This window comes from Henckelia pumila, chromosome 2 (genome assembly GCF_033568475.1).
Source record: "Henckelia pumila isolate YLH828 chromosome 2, ASM3356847v2, whole genome shotgun sequence".
NCBI classification, from domain to species: Eukaryota; Viridiplantae; Streptophyta; class Magnoliopsida; order Lamiales; family Gesneriaceae; genus Henckelia; species Henckelia pumila.
In genome coordinates, this window is record NC_133121.1 from 190,664,731 (window position 1) to 190,681,615 (window position 16,885).

General features: G+C 35.6%; 1 protein-coding gene across 2 annotated transcripts; it reads right to left on the reverse strand.

Annotated features, from left to right (window-relative positions):
• Positions 1–451: 451 nt before the first annotated feature.
• LOC140881435 (protein TIFY 6b-like) lies at positions 452–4,126 on the reverse strand. 2 transcript variants are annotated; one of them, XM_073286751.1, is made up of 7 exons: positions 3,487–4,126; positions 2,657–2,700; positions 2,000–2,109; positions 1,677–1,767; positions 1,268–1,580; positions 923–980; positions 452–758 (listed from the first exon to the last, which is right to left on the reverse strand). In XM_073286751.1, the coding sequence occupies exons 1-7, from the start codon at positions 3,572–3,574 to the stop codon at positions 611–613; spliced, it is 852 nt and encodes a 283-aa protein (XP_073142852.1). In that variant the 5' UTR covers positions 3,575–4,126; the 3' UTR covers positions 452–610. The 2 variants fall into 2 exon arrangements, with proteins under 2 accessions (XP_073142852.1, XP_073142851.1); XM_073286750.1 differs by having other exon boundaries at positions 2,489–2,700; positions 3,487–4,101.
• Between the last annotated feature and the right edge of the window lie 12,759 nt (positions 4,127–16,885).

Genomic DNA, 16,885 nt, shown 5'->3' on the forward strand with positions numbered 1-16,885 from the left:
ATAATTATGATAAAAGTTAGTACCATCATTTATTTACCAAATACTATATATTTCTGATTCAATTTTACTCAACTGATTATTATTTTTTTCAATGCAATTTAGAATCAAAGCCCTTTCGGTCCTTTATGCCTGCAATTTCTTATAGAAAGTAGCCAATATTTAGAAAAATTGAGCAGTACATCACCTATGCCTTTCCCAGTAGCTTTCGACGTCAAATCAATATCACATGCCAAAAGCACCTAAAATTCATAAATCTCAAGTATCCTTTTAAGCATATTACGAAAAGAGGAACCAAAATGATTCAAAGGGATGAAAAGAGTGACCAAAATTATACTTTAAACATTAGTCAAATGGGTTGGCCGCCCGTAGTAATATGACATTCAATAAGGGAAGAAAGAAGCATATTACTATAGTTACATCCATTCTGCTATTTATCATAAGGTACATTACATAAATTAATAATAAATATTATAAAATGTATATAAGAGTAAAAATAAAGTTCAAGAATTCAGTGTACAGCAAAATAACTGAAATATTTACTACAGAATACAGATCAATTTGCCATAAAAACACACAATATGTATATATAGATATCTGCCACTGAACACACTCAAATGTTACCAATAATCTTGCTGGTAGGGGACCTAAAACTAGAGGCCACACCAGATGAATCAGAGAACTCGAAACCACCGGCCTCTGGGGTAGTGGAACCATTGGCTTCCTTCTTAACGGGGTTGTACGGTGCTGCTGTTGATGCCCTGCACTCAAAACATTTGTCCCTTAAAAATTAGAATATGACCATATGAACGGTGTTTAGATGACAGAAAAGCAGCAGAAACTGAAAAAAATGGAATAGAAATGAAGAGCAGAGATAAAGTTCCAAGCGCTTATAATGGAAGTAAACAAAATGTAGAAATAGTACCTCTCATTACGTTTCTGCAAGAATCGAGCCAGGGATGCTTTGCGTGACTGTGGAATAGCTGCACAAAAGAATGCCAAGCCTTGGTTTAAATAACAAGCACCAAAGCAACAGTCATATAGTTAAGGACAACATAGTTATTCGCAATTGCAAAATAAAGACATTATGATTTAAGAGGCACTCTGAAAAGTCCAGTGCCACATTCACGTAGAATGGAAAAGGGATAGAGGGTGAGTATAGGAGGTCCGTCTATCCATCCTTATAAATTTTCCTATGGAAGGTTAATATTTTTCCTATGCTATGGATGGAAATGTGATTTTCTTTTTGCAGGTGATTCTTATCATGTACCTGATGATATCATCGCAGTTAAAGCAGAGGAACCGATTGATGACACAATCCTTGGAGGCTCCACCTTGTTAACAAGAGTGTTTGGCATGCCAATCATTATAGCAACCTTGTCATCTTTGTTTTTCGCGGCTGCACCACCAGACTGATCAATTGGGTGCGAAGAAACTGATATAGGGCTTGGTAGACCAGAACCCACTGACATATTCATCGGCTGGTTCACCAATTCCAGGATTGCACCAGGAGACTTGGGCGTAGGCATGTGGACTTGATTTGGGATACCACCACTTCCAGCCAAAAGCATGATTGCTTGAGCCTGGAAAAATATTTACGAATGTGAATTTACTATAATTTGTGATAACAAACCGAAGAAGAAGTACACTGCAGTCTGCATATGCCAAGAGCAGAGTACCTTCTCAGGGGAGATGTCGTCAAAGACATTCACTGTTCCAGCATAGAATATGGTCAACTGAGCAGGACTGTTGGATGTCTTGGATTTAAGCCTATAAAAATTGAAGATTTGCGGAAAAGTACTTGTGTAAACTTAGACTTATAGTTATAACATTTCACTTCATTTCTTCTGTCGGACGAGATTTGTGTACATAGGCAAAAAATTCATTAAAGCTGTAAGCTGATGATCATAAGCATAATACAGTCAATGGAATTCTTTTGATGACAACAATATAACATGCGTGAGACATAGTTAAAGTCAAGAGAAGTTATTTTGAAGCTCACCATTGTTCGGTTGTTGCGGCAATAGGGACAGCTGATGTAAGGATTGGATGATGGGATGTAGGAGGATTCTCACTACAAAATTGCTGCTTTATGGGAGAGCTCCCGAAATTCTGACAAGAACACGTAAAGTGAGTATTTAAAAATGGACTGGCCATTGGAAATGGATGCTTGTTAACATCATGGGTACTGAAATGCCATTCTGTAGCATAGATTGATTGTTAAATGTATAATATGGCCAACCACTGTCAGGTATAATTTTAATGAACTCCAACGTACTCGAACTCACTTAAATGCAGACTCAAGAGTCCTGAGAAGTGACCGAGCATAATATTAAGAGAACTGAAAAATAACCCGAACATAAAAAAAAATATCAAACCAGTGAAATGAATATAAATACATATAGGATGTTTCAAAAATTTCTTGAGCAGTGGGGTATACATCAACGTGCAAATGAGGATTAGTTTTAACATAGGTGGAACGGATCGGGACCTGGATACTGAATTTATTACAGACTGATTGTCGTTGATGACCGGCTTCAAGAGTGTTTGAACCAGATTTCACAACAAATCCAGGAACCACAACATGATCAGACATCATTTTTGATTGTTCTTTGTCTTGTTCGGTTTTCAAAGCCATAAAATGAGGTAAGCCAGACACCTTGTTTGAGGATGGCCATGGACGTCCTGTGCTCCTTGAATATCCTTCAGATGCAAGAATATCGCAATACAGAAACTTCCACTCAGAAATGGAAAAAAACACAAACAAACACGTTATCATAAAAAGAAAGAATGATAACTTGTCTGGGTTACAGTTACTCATTAAAGCTCAACAGGGAAACAAATCCAAGTTAAATTTGTGCAACTCAGCATGACGACAAAGCCATAAGTCATCTGTGATCTTCTGATTTTTTTGGCTAAGAGATAAGTTAAATCCAAACACGAAGAGTTTAAAAAATTATCGAATTTCTTGAATGAAATCGTACAATTACTCCTTGTGTTGCATAAGGAGCTGAGTTTTTTTTCCTCCACTACCACCACACACCTAATGAATTTAATATTTTCTCTGTTTCGTTGAGCCAAGAAGACCACATCTAAGATTACTAAATGTAGATAAACAGAGGATAAAGTTTAAAATCTACCGGTGTCATGAAAATTCGAAAACCATTGATATTTATCAAGGCAAGACAGGTCAAAATGATTCTTCAAGTGAACAACATCTTAAACCGAATTATTGGATGATTCCACCAAAACTCAGATGAACCCTAATTTTTATGGCCAGTACTGCACAAAAATCAGTGAGCCAAGAAATACCATAATAGATAAATAAAAGCAAAATAACATAAAGAAAGTGGAAAACATGAAACTTGAATCTTTTGCCAATACATAAACTCAAAAAGGAATCCAAAACATTCATCAATATAAGCGACTGAAACACAGTAACCAAAAAAAAATGCTCAATCAATCTCATTCGAAAGAAAGAAAATTCACCAGAATATTTGCCGTCTGCCACCAAACCTTCTTCCTTGACCTCAAGTTCAGAATCCCTCGAGTTTAAGCCCATGAAATCTCTCTCCATATCACAATATTTCAACCAAAAAAGAGAAAGGTTTCAAAAGTTGAAGAAAAACCCAAAAGGGAAAAAAAATATAAAAATCAGAGCACCAGATTTCTTCTCTCCGAAGGTCCCAATTCAAACCCTTTAATAAGCTCGAAAGAAATACTCAAGCTTTAATCCAAAATGCTTATGACAGTGGCAAATGGAAGAAAGAGGTGGTTTTTTCAATTATTTCATTTGTGGGGTTGCCTTTTTTCGGCCATTATTTATATCTATTTGATCAAGACATGGGATTTACAACAGCACAAAGAACATTTAACTTCTGCATGATTCAAGTTTAAGGTTCAACAGCCAAGAATGATTAGCAAACTGTTCAACTCGGACATGTAGAATCTCTAAATTTGGTAAATGGTTTCCCGGAAAGGTAAACATTGTTTCTGCAGTATTTATTAATCTCGTCTATAAAAATAGAAAAATGTTGACTTTTTAAGCAACTAAACTTTACTCAACATAATCAAAACAATTATGGATTGTGTAGAAGTATAAGGGTAATCAAAATGTAAAGCAGCGTTGTATGATTTAAAATATTTGAATCGATTGAAATATTAAAAAAAATAAAACGTGACGAAAAGTTGTGGACAAGTTTCAAGCTACATAAAATTGCAATAGTTATTACGAGTTTAAGTGTTAAAAAAGGTTTTTAACTTTTTACTATATAGTTTTATTTATAGAAATGTGACAGAGAATGATTGAAACGTGAAATTTGTTCTACTCTGATATTTAAAATACCAAGAATGATTCTTTTCTAAGAATAGGCTGCACAATTTATTTTTTAAAAAATATAAATAGGCCTTATTCCATCTTTACGTACAATATAATAAGTTGAACCACTTGTATGTTTTTCTTCTTTTTTATATATACAGGGGAAATTGCATATATGAAATTCCGAGTTTGCTAATAAGTTTTTATAAAATTTTTTAAGCTAATAACCCCCTGTGATTCAAAATTTATAGTATAAACATCATTTCCAGTTAAAAATTGACGAAAATACCCTTACTTAAATAAATAATTAAATTAATTTTGTTTTATAATTTTATATTTAATTGAGTAAAATAATCAAATTTTATTTAAATAACTATGAAAATTATATATAATTATTTTATCATAATATTTGTCATACACGAAATATATTTTAATATTAAATTATATTATAATATTAAGGGCATTTTATATATATATATATATATATATATATATATACGACAAATGATAAATAAATCTCTATCACCAAACTTATCTTTGCCCTCAGTCCCCATGTCAGCAAATATTTGTTCCCACTCTCTGACAAAGTTCTGTCATTTGTTTCAACTCCTTATTTGAGCACAAAATACGAAAATACCTCCACTTTTTTTTGAAACCCAATAATACCCCTCACTCTTTAAAAATAAAATAAAAATTACTTATAAGACAAAGTACGGTTTCTTTCCCTCATTCTTGTTGAAATTCTCCCCAAATTTATCCATCAATCGTAAATGACTAATCCACCGATCGCAATATTGCAGATCTGCTTCGAATCGGATTGAAGAAAGTTGCTAATCATTGTGAATTATTTCTGGAACGTGAAAATCTTTTTGAAGAACCATTATTCAAAGATTTTAAGGTACTATTTTAGGTTTTTAAAAATTTGCAGCCAATAAATTGCATTACAGTGTTTGATGTAGTGTAATTATTTTTTTATATATCATTTTCAATTGAATGATTCTTTGAGATTTGTTAAGGTTTTAGTGATTCTATTAAATTTTTGTGTCATCGTGTGAATTGTAGAATTTTTTTTTTATCAATTTCTGGTTTTTCCGTATATGAGTGGGAATGAATCTCATTTATTGGAATTTTGAGATAGAGTAACTGAAATTCCTTGTTGTTCTCGAGTATAACGATTTAATTTCGAATCATAATGGTTTTAGTGTTGCATTATGACCTAGATATTGATAATTTTTTATCATTAAAATAAAAATGACCTGCTTGAATTTGTTATTGTGCACTGTTTTTTTGTATGTCATGTGTTATACGAATGAATGTATGATTTTCAATTTAGATCTTATTGTATTGAATGTAGTTTTTTTAAATAGTTTGATAGTGAAATCTAGAAGTGATTCTTGTGATTTGTTTTTTGGTTATTACAAGTAAAAAAATAGATTTTTGTGATTTCAATCTTCATTGGATGTAGCTTGATGGATATTTTTGTGAGTCTAAAAATAATGTGCCGAATTTGTTTGGACTCCCCAATTGAGGTGAAATTATGAAATTATCATAACATAATATGAAAAGTCACTAATACCCATTGACCAATAATTATTTATTTAATAGCTCTTCTTCTCTTTTTTCAATCCAACGTTTTTCAAATTTGTCTTCTACTTGAATCCTTCATTGACGGCTAAATCAACGACGATCAATATATTTGTGTTGATGTTTTGTTCAAAAAACTGAGGCGAAAAGAGTTTAAAGTTAAGAATCGTTAGATTTTGAAAACCTTTTCGAAGAACCAACATCGAAACAACAAGTTTAAGATAGATTTTTTTTCTAAAAAATTAAGAAATTTTTAGATGCAATTTCATCTTGATGATTGGGGGGTTTTTTTTCTTTTCCAATTGAGTGATTCTTTGAGTGTTTTGTATGTTGTGTTGTGGTTATGTTGAAATTTCGTACATAGCGTGAATTATACAAATTTGATGAACAACTTTTAGGTTTTACATATATAAATGGGTCTGTGGTTCATCTCAAACAATTGTATATTGATTATCTCAAATTTGTAATTATTCTTAATTATAATGATTTCATTGTCAATTTTCATCGTTTAGTACTGAATTATAAATATTATGTGGATATTCCTTGTAATATTAAAATCAGCTGCTTAAACGTTTGTGAAAGAGTGGGTGCCCGGTGAGCCAACTTGTGGCTAAGGGCTTTTATGACTCTATGTATAAACAATCTTTTGTTTAATATAATTTACACTTTTATAATGGCATTTACTTTATCTTTTATCATATTATTATGTTGTGACATACTATAAGATGTTTAGATGAAGACCTTGAATATACTATAGTGTATGTAAGATGTGGTGGCACATGGGGATGGCTATCATGAAACACATCTTATAGTCACTGTATATTCTAAACAGTTTCTAGTCGATTGAGCCATCCGTTAATAAGGATAAGGATCGCTCGAGATTGAGACTAGCATTTGCGATGCCGAGTACCACGTTTCATTGGTATGGAACATAGAGATGTTCAAAGCATGCAAATGGATATTCATACGATGAATGATCGAACTACCCTATCCGGACTTTCCAAGTGGTTATTATTTATCGAGTGGATAAAGTCCGCGGTTTTGGTTGTACACCATTAGTCCTTACTACTTGAAACATCATTGAGACTCTATATGCTAGTACTGTACTTTGACTCGTTTACCGACTCTATTGGGGTCATCAGGTGTCGGGATTGGGTACAGTTACGACACATATAGGAGTCGATGCTTTGTTGTCAAGGATTCACCACATACTTGCTAGTGTGGATATCCTATGCAATCTGAGGAGATATTAGTGTGACGAATCTCTGGCCAGAGTACATGATGTGTTTTAAGAAATGGTTTCTTAGTAGCACATGCGATGTCACTATTTGATCTTCAAGATACATTGCATAGTTATCGAATCTCGAACAACTCTCGATTTACCAATAGTTGTTGATTCGATCGGGATATTTGGATGAAGGGACTGTACTGTACGCTAACCAAAATCTATTGGTTCTTGCAGGCACTATCAGTGATACCTAGGGAATCATGGGGCGATGTTGCTAGGCGCTCTTACCATGATTCGATGGGCAAGTCGAAAATTGTTGTTCCGAGTCACAAGGAGTTGTGAGCCCACGGCTAGCTGTATCCCTGAACCATTGAGGGTCACACAAGTAATGGATTTTTTAATCCCCGTTGAGATAATTAAATTTAAAGAGTTAAATTTAGTGAATAAAGAAGTGGGACTTCTTATTTAAGAGTAGAGGGAGTAAGATTTCCTAAAATGACATAGGAATGGGCATTTTTGGAAATCACTGAATTCGATTCAGAAAATTTATCTTGACTTTAGAAGATGCAGAAATGGTTTCTGTGCACATTGGTGAAATTGGTTTATCAATCTGAGTCACGATGAATTTTATATTAATTTCTGAACATGCGGGCTTTGCTTGTCAGGCTTGAACTTATGACTAATGGGCCCTAAGCTGTTAGCAGCCCACATTATAAATAAGTTATTGCAGTACAGAAATTAGATAACAGAGGTCACAAAATTTTCGAAAACCCTAACTGTTTTCCAGCCTGTGAATTTTGAATTTGCAGTCTGGTTTAACTGATCAAATTCGTTAATTCTCTTCGTAGAAACTTCTGATAGATTTTCTAGTGCAATCTATCAGAGGGATTAAACTTCTGTTCGTGGACCTGATTGAAGAATTGTTCGGTCATCAGTTCCAGGGATATACAACAAGAGCAGAGTTATCTGTTGGTGTCCATAATCTCGTTTCGAGATTCAAGGTAAAAATTTAATTGTTATTTAATTTTTACACGCACAATTTAATCGTAAAGTTTTGATACCCATATTATGGAATCGTTCCATATAAAATTTTAAAACTTCCGCTGCACCGGGTATCAATTCTTAATTGATCTGAACACCGTTTTCCAACAGTGATATCAAAGCCAGGTTGCTCAGATCAAGCGATTAAATTAATCGATTGTACAAAAAAAATTTTTAAGCCTCGGTTTTTGAAACAAAACAAATTTTAAAATTAATTTTTTCGACGGGCAAAACACGGGCAGCGATTGGATCGCTGCCCAAGGGCAGCGATTATCGCTGCCCAGGGCAGCGATGGTCGCTGCCCAGGGCAGCGATGGTCGCTGCCCAAGGCAGCGCATGGGCAGCGATGTGATCGCTGCCCAAGGGGCAGCGACGGGCTGCCCGGGAAAATTAATTTTTAATTTTTAATTAAAATTTTAATATGTTAAAATTCTATTTTTGGTCCGATCGAAAATTTTTTTTGATTGGTCAACGAGGCGTCGGATCGAATTGTTCGAGTCCAAAAATTTTAAAATTGATTTTTGGATAAATTTGAATTTTTGGAAAATTTATAGATTTTATCCGTTAAATCAGATTTTATGAAATTAATTATTTTTGGTACAATTGATGATAAGATATGATCTTATGGAAATATTGAGTAAAATATGATTTTATGTAGAAAATTGGATTTTATATGTAAAATATGATTTTATTTGATAAAAAGATAAAATATGATTTTGTATGTAAAATAAGATTTTATATATGGAATATGATTTTATCCTTTTTAATTTAATTGACGTTGCATGTTATCCAATAAATTAATTTTGAATTAAATATTATTGGATAAGGATGATCGATTGTCATGACCAATTTTGTAGGTGTATGTTAGAAAATTTACATTTGTTTTTATTGTTGTTGGATTTATTAATGGGCCTGGTTTATGGCCCAATATGAATTTTCATATGTAATAAAAGTGGGCCTGGTTTATGGCCCGTTCCCACCCCTTAAAATGTATCCCCTACTTGTCATAGTTATTTATTGTAAATACATTAGACTTAGTAGGAGACAAAGATTTGAAGAAATGGTGGGCCCAGCAGACAATGAAGACTGAAGAAATGTAAATTGGAAGCTCAATGTAATAGGATTGCATTGCATACCTGCATATTACCTAGGATTGGCTTAGACTCGTGATTGGCAACCACGGGTCGATTAGTAATGGAATCGATCATCCTAAAATATAATATATGATATTATCGTTGTATGCATGTTTAGACTAAATTGTATGAATCCCGCAAGCATACAAATTTTAAATGATGAGACAAATTTTCAAAATTAAAATCCCTCATTTTAAATATGATTTAAAATTGATATCAAGATAAATAAAGGAAATTTAAATATTGTTTAAATGTTCCTACCTTCCATCAACGATCAATGTATGAGATGCTACCCGCGGATACGGTCCGGCTCATATTATTGGGGGGGCCCGTTCGTCGGAAAGCTATTGGATCGACACATGTTGTAAGTTGGGTGGAACTCCCATGGGATCGGCTCATATTATTGGGGGATCCACATGGCGACCGTCCATCACAACTTAATATTGATGGGTCATCTTGACGTGTCACAATAAACGACGTCATATTATTGGGCCCTTATTGGACATGAGGTAAAAACGTGGAGGTTGCTTTGGAAGCAATTGAGCTCTACCTTTTGAAAATTATGGTTGACTGATATTATTCGGGACTATAGTTTGTCAATTGGACTCCATGTTCCCACTAAAGAAAATGTTTCTCGTTTTCACTAGAGGGTAGTGAAATCGTCAAAATAGTGGGAGTGTGATTCATAAAATGAAATTCGCCATATTTTATGTCTTAGTAAATTATTAAACAAATCACTGATTATTGTCTGTTTCTTTTCAGTATTTCATTAAGATGAATTCGCGCAATCCACTATTCTCTATTCTCGAACAAAATAAACTGACTGGCGCAAACTATACGGAATGGTTCCGTAAGTTGAAGATTGTCTTGACCTCGGAGAAGATGTTCTACGTGTTAGAAAAATCTCCTCCGAAGGAAGCACCAGCTGATATAAGTCCGGAAGAGTTGGCCAAACTTGATAAATGGTGGGACCATGATATCAAGGCCAAATGCTATATGCAAGCTTCGATGTCTGATGAACTCCAGAGGCGATTTGAGGATACCGTGAATGCTGCTGACATTCACGTACAACTCAAGGAACTTTTTGGGGCTCAATCGAGAGCTGAAAGGTTCGTTACTGTAAAAGAGTTAATGACGTGTCGCATGCGTGAAGGGACTTCGCTCCGTGATCATGGGGTATGCGTGATTTGGCTCATTCAGAAGTTGGTAACGCTTGATTTGGTATTGGAGCATGAACTCAATGTGGACTTATTACTTCTCTCTCTTCCTTCATCGTTTGACGGTTTTGTGGTGAATTTCAATATGAACAAGATAGAGGCCTCCCTTGAAGAGATGGTCAATATGCTTGTAACATATGAAGCCACTTTAAAGAAGGATAAACCAGTTCTCTTGGTGGGCTCCTCTTCTTCAGCTAAGAAGGAGCCAAGTTCAAAGGGTAAGAAACGTTCTGCCCCATCCAAGAAAACCGGACCCGAGAAGAAGAACAAGACAAAGGCTTCAAACATGAAAAAGTCCAAGGATGTTTGCCATCACTGCAAGAAACCCGGTCATTGGAAACGTAACTGCAAGGAATATCTAGAGCAGTTGCGAACTGCGAAGGGTATGTTTTATATTGAAATAAATGTTTCACTTAATACTACTTCTTGGGTATTGGATACCGGATGTGGATCTCACATTTACAATGATTTGCAGGTGATGACAAGAAGTCGCAAGCTTAGAATGGGTGAGACCCAGCTGAGGCTCGGAAATGGTTCTAGAGTTGAAGCCAAAGCTGTGGGAGATGTTTATTTAATTTTGCAGAACGATTTTAAGTTACTTTTGAGAGATGTTTTATTTGTTCCAGATTTGATTAAAAACATTATTTCTGTTTCTATGCTTGATAGAGATGGTTTTTCTTGCAATTTTGTGAATGAGATTTGCAATATTTACAAGAATGAATGTTTGATTGGAAATGGACAACTTGAAAACGATCTATATAACTTAAAATTAAAAAACGTTCCAATAAATTATGTTGATAAACCGGTAACAACGAACAAAAGGAAAATCGATAGTCAAAACCCGGCACACCTTTGGCATGCTAGGCTAGGTCATATTTCCTCAAGGAGGATGAACAAGCTAGTGGGAGAGGGCATGTTTGATATGTCTGATATTAACTCTCTACCTACTTGTGAGTCCTGCCTGAAAGGAAAAATGCCTAAATCTCCTTTTAATGGGGAAACCTGAGCATAGTCAAAATCTGTTGGATTTGATCCATACAGATGTTTGTGGTCCATTTAGAATTGGTACTCAATTTGGCCACACCTACTTCATTACCTTTACTGATGATTATTCAAGGTATGGGTATTTATATTTAATGAAATATAAGTCTGAAGCATTTGAAAAGTTTAAAGAATTCAAGGCTGAAGTAGAAAACAAACTAGGCAAAAGTATTAAGGCACTTCGATCGGATCGTGGTGGAGAATACTTAAGTGCCGAGTTTTTGGACTATTTAAAAGAGAATGGGATTCTCTCTCAGTGGACTCCTCCTATGACACCACAGCTGAATGGTGTTTTGGAGCGTCGTAATAGAACCTTGTTGGACATGATTCGATCCATGATGAGCTTCACTGAGCTTCCACCTTCATTTTTGGGATACGCGCTTGAAATGGCGGTGTTGTTGTTGAACAACGTCCACACCAAAGCAGTGGATAAAACACGATACGAGTTATGGAATGGCAAAGCTCCTAAGTATTCGTACTTAAGGATTTGGGGATGTCCTGCTTACGTGAAGCAGACAGTGGGAGATAAGTTGGATAGTCGATCCACCTTATGTTATTTTGTAGGGTATCCGAAGAATTCAATCGGATATTATTTCTATCATCCTAATGAAACAAAAGTGTTTGTTTCAAGGAATGCCACCTTCTTGGAGAAGGAGTTCTTATTGGATAAGAAAGGCAAGATGATGGAACTCGAAGAAATTCGAGAAGAACCCGAGATACAAAATAATGATCCTACACCTCAGGAACCAATGATTGACACGCCTATTACTAGAAGATCCGAAAGGACTTCTAGACCTCCTATTCGATATGGTCTTCTTCTTGAAGGGGATCAAGATGAACCCGACGTTGGATGTGATCCAAGAAACTTCAAGGAAGCAATTTCTGATGCGGATTCAAATTTATGGCTTGAAGCTATGCAGTCGGAAATAGATTCGATGCATACAAACCAAGTTTGGTCTTTAGTAGATCCTCCCGATGGAATTGTTCCAATAGGGTGTAAATGGATCTACAAGAGAAAGCTTGGGCCTGATGGTAAGGCATTGACCTACAAGGCACGATTGGTGGCGAAAGGTTATACTCAAAGACAAGGAGTTGACTATGATGAAACTTTTTCACCAGTTGCAATGTTCAAGTCCATAAGAATCCTTATTGCCATAGCTGCTTGGTATGACTATGAGATATGGCAAATGGATGTGAAGACTGCATTTCTTAATGGAAACATTAAGGAAGAGATCTATATGACGCAGCCTGAGGGATACACATCCATGGGAAGCGAGCATAAGGTATGCAAGCTTCAGAGATCGATCTATGGTCTCAAACAAGCATCAAGAAGTTGGAACCAGAAATTTGATGAAACAATAAAGGATTTTGGTTTCATCAAGAACCCGGAGGAATCATGCGTGTACAAGAAAGTAATTAAGGATGCTGTGACATTCTTAGTACTTTATGTTGATGACATCCTACTCATTGGGAATGATGTAGGGATGTTGCAGTCAACAAAGATATGGTTATCAGGTAGATTCTCGATGAAGGATTTAGGTGAGGCATCCTATATTCTAGGAATTCAGATCTATAGAGATAGATCTAAGAGAATGATAGGACTCACTCAAGCAACCTACATCGAAACCATATTGAAAAGGTTTTCAATGGATGGGTCCAAGAGAGGACATCTACCTATGTGTCATGGAGTTTCTCTATCCAAGTCCATGTGTCCCAAGACTGATGAAGAGATAGAGAAAATGATACATGTACCATATGCGTCAGCCATAGGTAGTATCATGTATGGGATGATATCTACCAGACCGGATGTAGCATTTGCTCTGAGTGTCACGAGCAGATATCAAGCCAATCCCGGTCAAATGCATTGGAAAGCCGTGAAGGACATTCTTAAGTACTTACGAAGGACTAAGAATATGTTCATGGTATATAGAGGAAGAGAATTGAAATTGGAAGGCTATACCGACTCTAGCTTCCAAAGTGACGTGGATGACTCGAAGTCAACCTCTGGATTTGTGTTCATGCTCAATGGCGGTGCTGTCTCTTGGAAGAGTTCCAAGCAGGACACCACAACGGATTCCACCACTGAGGCAGAATATATTGCGGCATCAGCTGCTGCTAAAGAGGCCGTTTGGATGAGGAATTTCGTCCAAGAGTTGGGCGTTATTCCTGAAGTTGTTGGTCCAGTCCTGGTGTACTGTGACAACACGGGTGCCGTTGCTCAGGCAAAGGAACCAAGGTCTCATCAAAGATCCAAACACGTACTGAGGAAATACCACATCATCCGGGAGATCGTGGAAAGAGGAGACATCACTGTCGAGAGAGTGGCCTCTGCAGACAATATCGCTGATCCACTTACTAAGCCCTTGCCAGGACCATTATTTGACAAACATCGCGAAGCAATGGGACTACGTAGTATGACTAGTTGGCTTTAGGGCAAGTGGGAGATTGAAAGAGTGGGTGCCCGGTGAGCCAACTTGTGGCTAAGAGCTTTTATGACTCTATGTATAAACAATCTTTTGTTTAATATAATTTACACTTTTATAATGACATTTACTTTATCTTTTATCATATTATTATGTTGTGACATACTATAAGATGTTTAGATGAAGACCTTGAATATACTATAGTGTATGTAAGATGTGGTGGCACATGGGGATGGCTATCATGAAACACATCTTATAGTCACTGTATATTCTAAACAGTTCCTAGTCGATTGAGTCATCCGTTAATAAGGATAAGGATCGCTCGAGATTGAGACTAGCATTTGCGATGCCGAGTACCACGTTTCATTGGTATGGAACATAGAGATGTTCAAAGCATGCAAATGGATATTCATACGATGAATGATCGAACTACCCTATCCGGACTTTCCAAGTGGTTATTATTTATCGAGTGGATAAAGTCCGCGGTTTTGGTTGTACACCATTAGTCCTTACTACTTGAAACATCATTGAGACTCTATATGCTAGTACTGTACTTTGACTCGTTTACCGACTCTATTGGGGTCATCAGGTGTCGGGATTGGGTACAGTTACGACACATATAGGAGTCGATGCTTTGTTGTCAAGGATTCACCACATACTTGCTAGTGTGGATATCCTATGCAATCTGAGGAGATATTAGTGTGACGAATCTCTGGCCAGAGTACATGATGTATTTTAAGAAATGGTTTCTTAGTAGCACATGCGATGTCACTATTTGATCTTCAAGATGCATTGCATAGTTATCAAATCTCGAACGACTCTCGATTTACCAATAGTTGTTGATTCGATCGGGATATTTGGATGAAGGGACCGTACTGTACGCTAACCAAAATCTATTGGTTCTTGCAGGCACTATCAGTGATACCTAGGGAATCATGGGGCGATGTTGCTAGGCGCTCTTACCATGATTCGATGGGCAAGTCGAAAATTGTTGTTCCGAGTCATAAGGAGTTGTGAGCCCACGGCTAGCTGTATCCCTGAACCATTGAGGGTCACACAAGTAATGGATTTTTTAATCCCCGTTGAGATAATTAAATTTAAATAGTTAAATTTAGTGAATAAAGAAGTGGGACTTCTTATTTAAGAGTAGAGGGAGTAAGATTTCCTAAAATGACATAGAGATGGGCATTTTTGGAAATCACTGAATTTGGATTCAGAAAATTTATCTTGACTTTAAAAGATGCAGAAATGGTTTCTGTGCACATTGGTGAAATTGGTTTATCAATCTGAGTCACGATGAATTTTATATTAATTTCTGAACATGCGGGCTTTGCTTGTCAGGCTTGAACTTATGACTAATGGGCCCTAAGCTGTTAGCAGCCCACATTATAAATAAGTTATTGCAGTACAGAAATTAGATAACAGAGGTCACAAAATTTTCGAAAACCCTAACTGTTTTCTCTCTAGTGGCCGCCGCCCCCTTCCCCTCTCTCTGCTCGAAAATTCCAGCCTGTGAATTTCGAATTTGCAGTCTGGTTTAACGGATCAAATTCGTTAATTCTCTTCGTAGAAACTTCTGATAGATTTTCTAGTGCAATCTATAAGAGGGATTAAACTTCTGTTCGTGGACCTGATTGAAGAATTGTTCGGTCATCAGTTCCAGGGATATACAACAAGAGCAGAGTTATCTGTTGGTGTCCATAATCTCGTTTCGAGATTCAAGGTAAAAATTTAATTGTTATTTAATTTTTACACGCACAATTTAATTGTAAAGTTTTGATACCCATATTATGGAATCGTTCCATATAAAATTTTAAAACTTCCGCTGCACCGGGTATCAATTCTTAATTGATCTGAACACCGTTTTCCAACAGTTTGATCATGTTATTATTTTTGTTGTTGTGGATTGTGTTATGAATAAAACTCCGATCTTCATTTTTTAGTCTTATTGTATTGAATGTTATGCTTTTTATTGATTGAGTTGAGAATAGAATCTATAAATGGTCGTAGGTGAAGACGGATATGAAACCCAGAAAAAGTTTGAAGGTTTTTTTTGTCAAAATATGTTTTCATCTTGGAAATCGATTAAATATCATTTTTTCGCAAATATTTGAAGATTTCTGCATTTTGGTGTTGATTTTTGGTGTTTTTTTTTTTTTTTTTGTAATTCTCGATTGTGGGGAAGTCTATGCTACCCCAAGGGAACTGCCCTTGGGGTGGCGTGGCAATCCGTGATTGATTAAAATTAGTGGGTCCCATGTGGGGCCCACTAATTTTAACCAATCATACTTTGTCACGCCTACCCCAAGGGCAGTGCCCTTGGGGTGGCATAGACTTTTCCATCGATTGTGGTCCCTTTGTCCCAAATTTGTAGCGTTCTAGTGTTGATTGTGGTCACTTTCTTGTTTAAATTATTTATTTGTTTCCTTTGATTAATTGTTCGAAATTGTTGAATGATTATGCAGAAGTTCGTAAATTTTGTTTTAAATGCTTGAATTTAATTTTGTTATCGACAATTGCGAGAATTTTATTATTTAATTTGATAAAAACATACTCATTTATTTATTTGGTTGTCACAGTGGATTTTTTACTCTAAATCCTTCAATTGTATTTTAAGGTTCATAAATTTTTTTTAGTTATTTATTTTCATGTGTTTATCTCTATTTTTATGTTTTTGTTCTTGAATTTGTTATATTATTTCTGTTTATATTGTTGGTTGCTTCATTGGAATAATTATTCATTTGAAATGATTAAGTGATTATGGTAAATCCAATTTTTCTTACACTTTATTTTGGTTCTTGAATTTTTTTTGAATCTGTTTGTTAATGAATTTTGTGAGTTTATTGGAGTAACACGTGACACAGAAGAAATGAGGACAAATAAAAAGACGGTGAAGATGGACA

Bases quoted from the DNA above. Each gene is read 5' to 3' on its own strand.
- LOC140881435 (XM_073286750.1), bottom strand. From the start codon at position 3,574: ATGGAGAGAGATTTCATGGGCTTAAACTCGAGGGATTCTGAACTTGAG. The intron at 1,768-1,999 runs GTGAGCTTCAAA...CAATTTTTATAG, and splicing joins GCCGCAACAACCGAACAATG to GCTTAAATCCAAGACATCCA. The intron at 759-922 runs GTACTATTTCTA...TTTTGAGTGCAG, and splicing joins TTGCAGAAACGTAATGAGAG to GGCATCAACAGCAGCACCGT.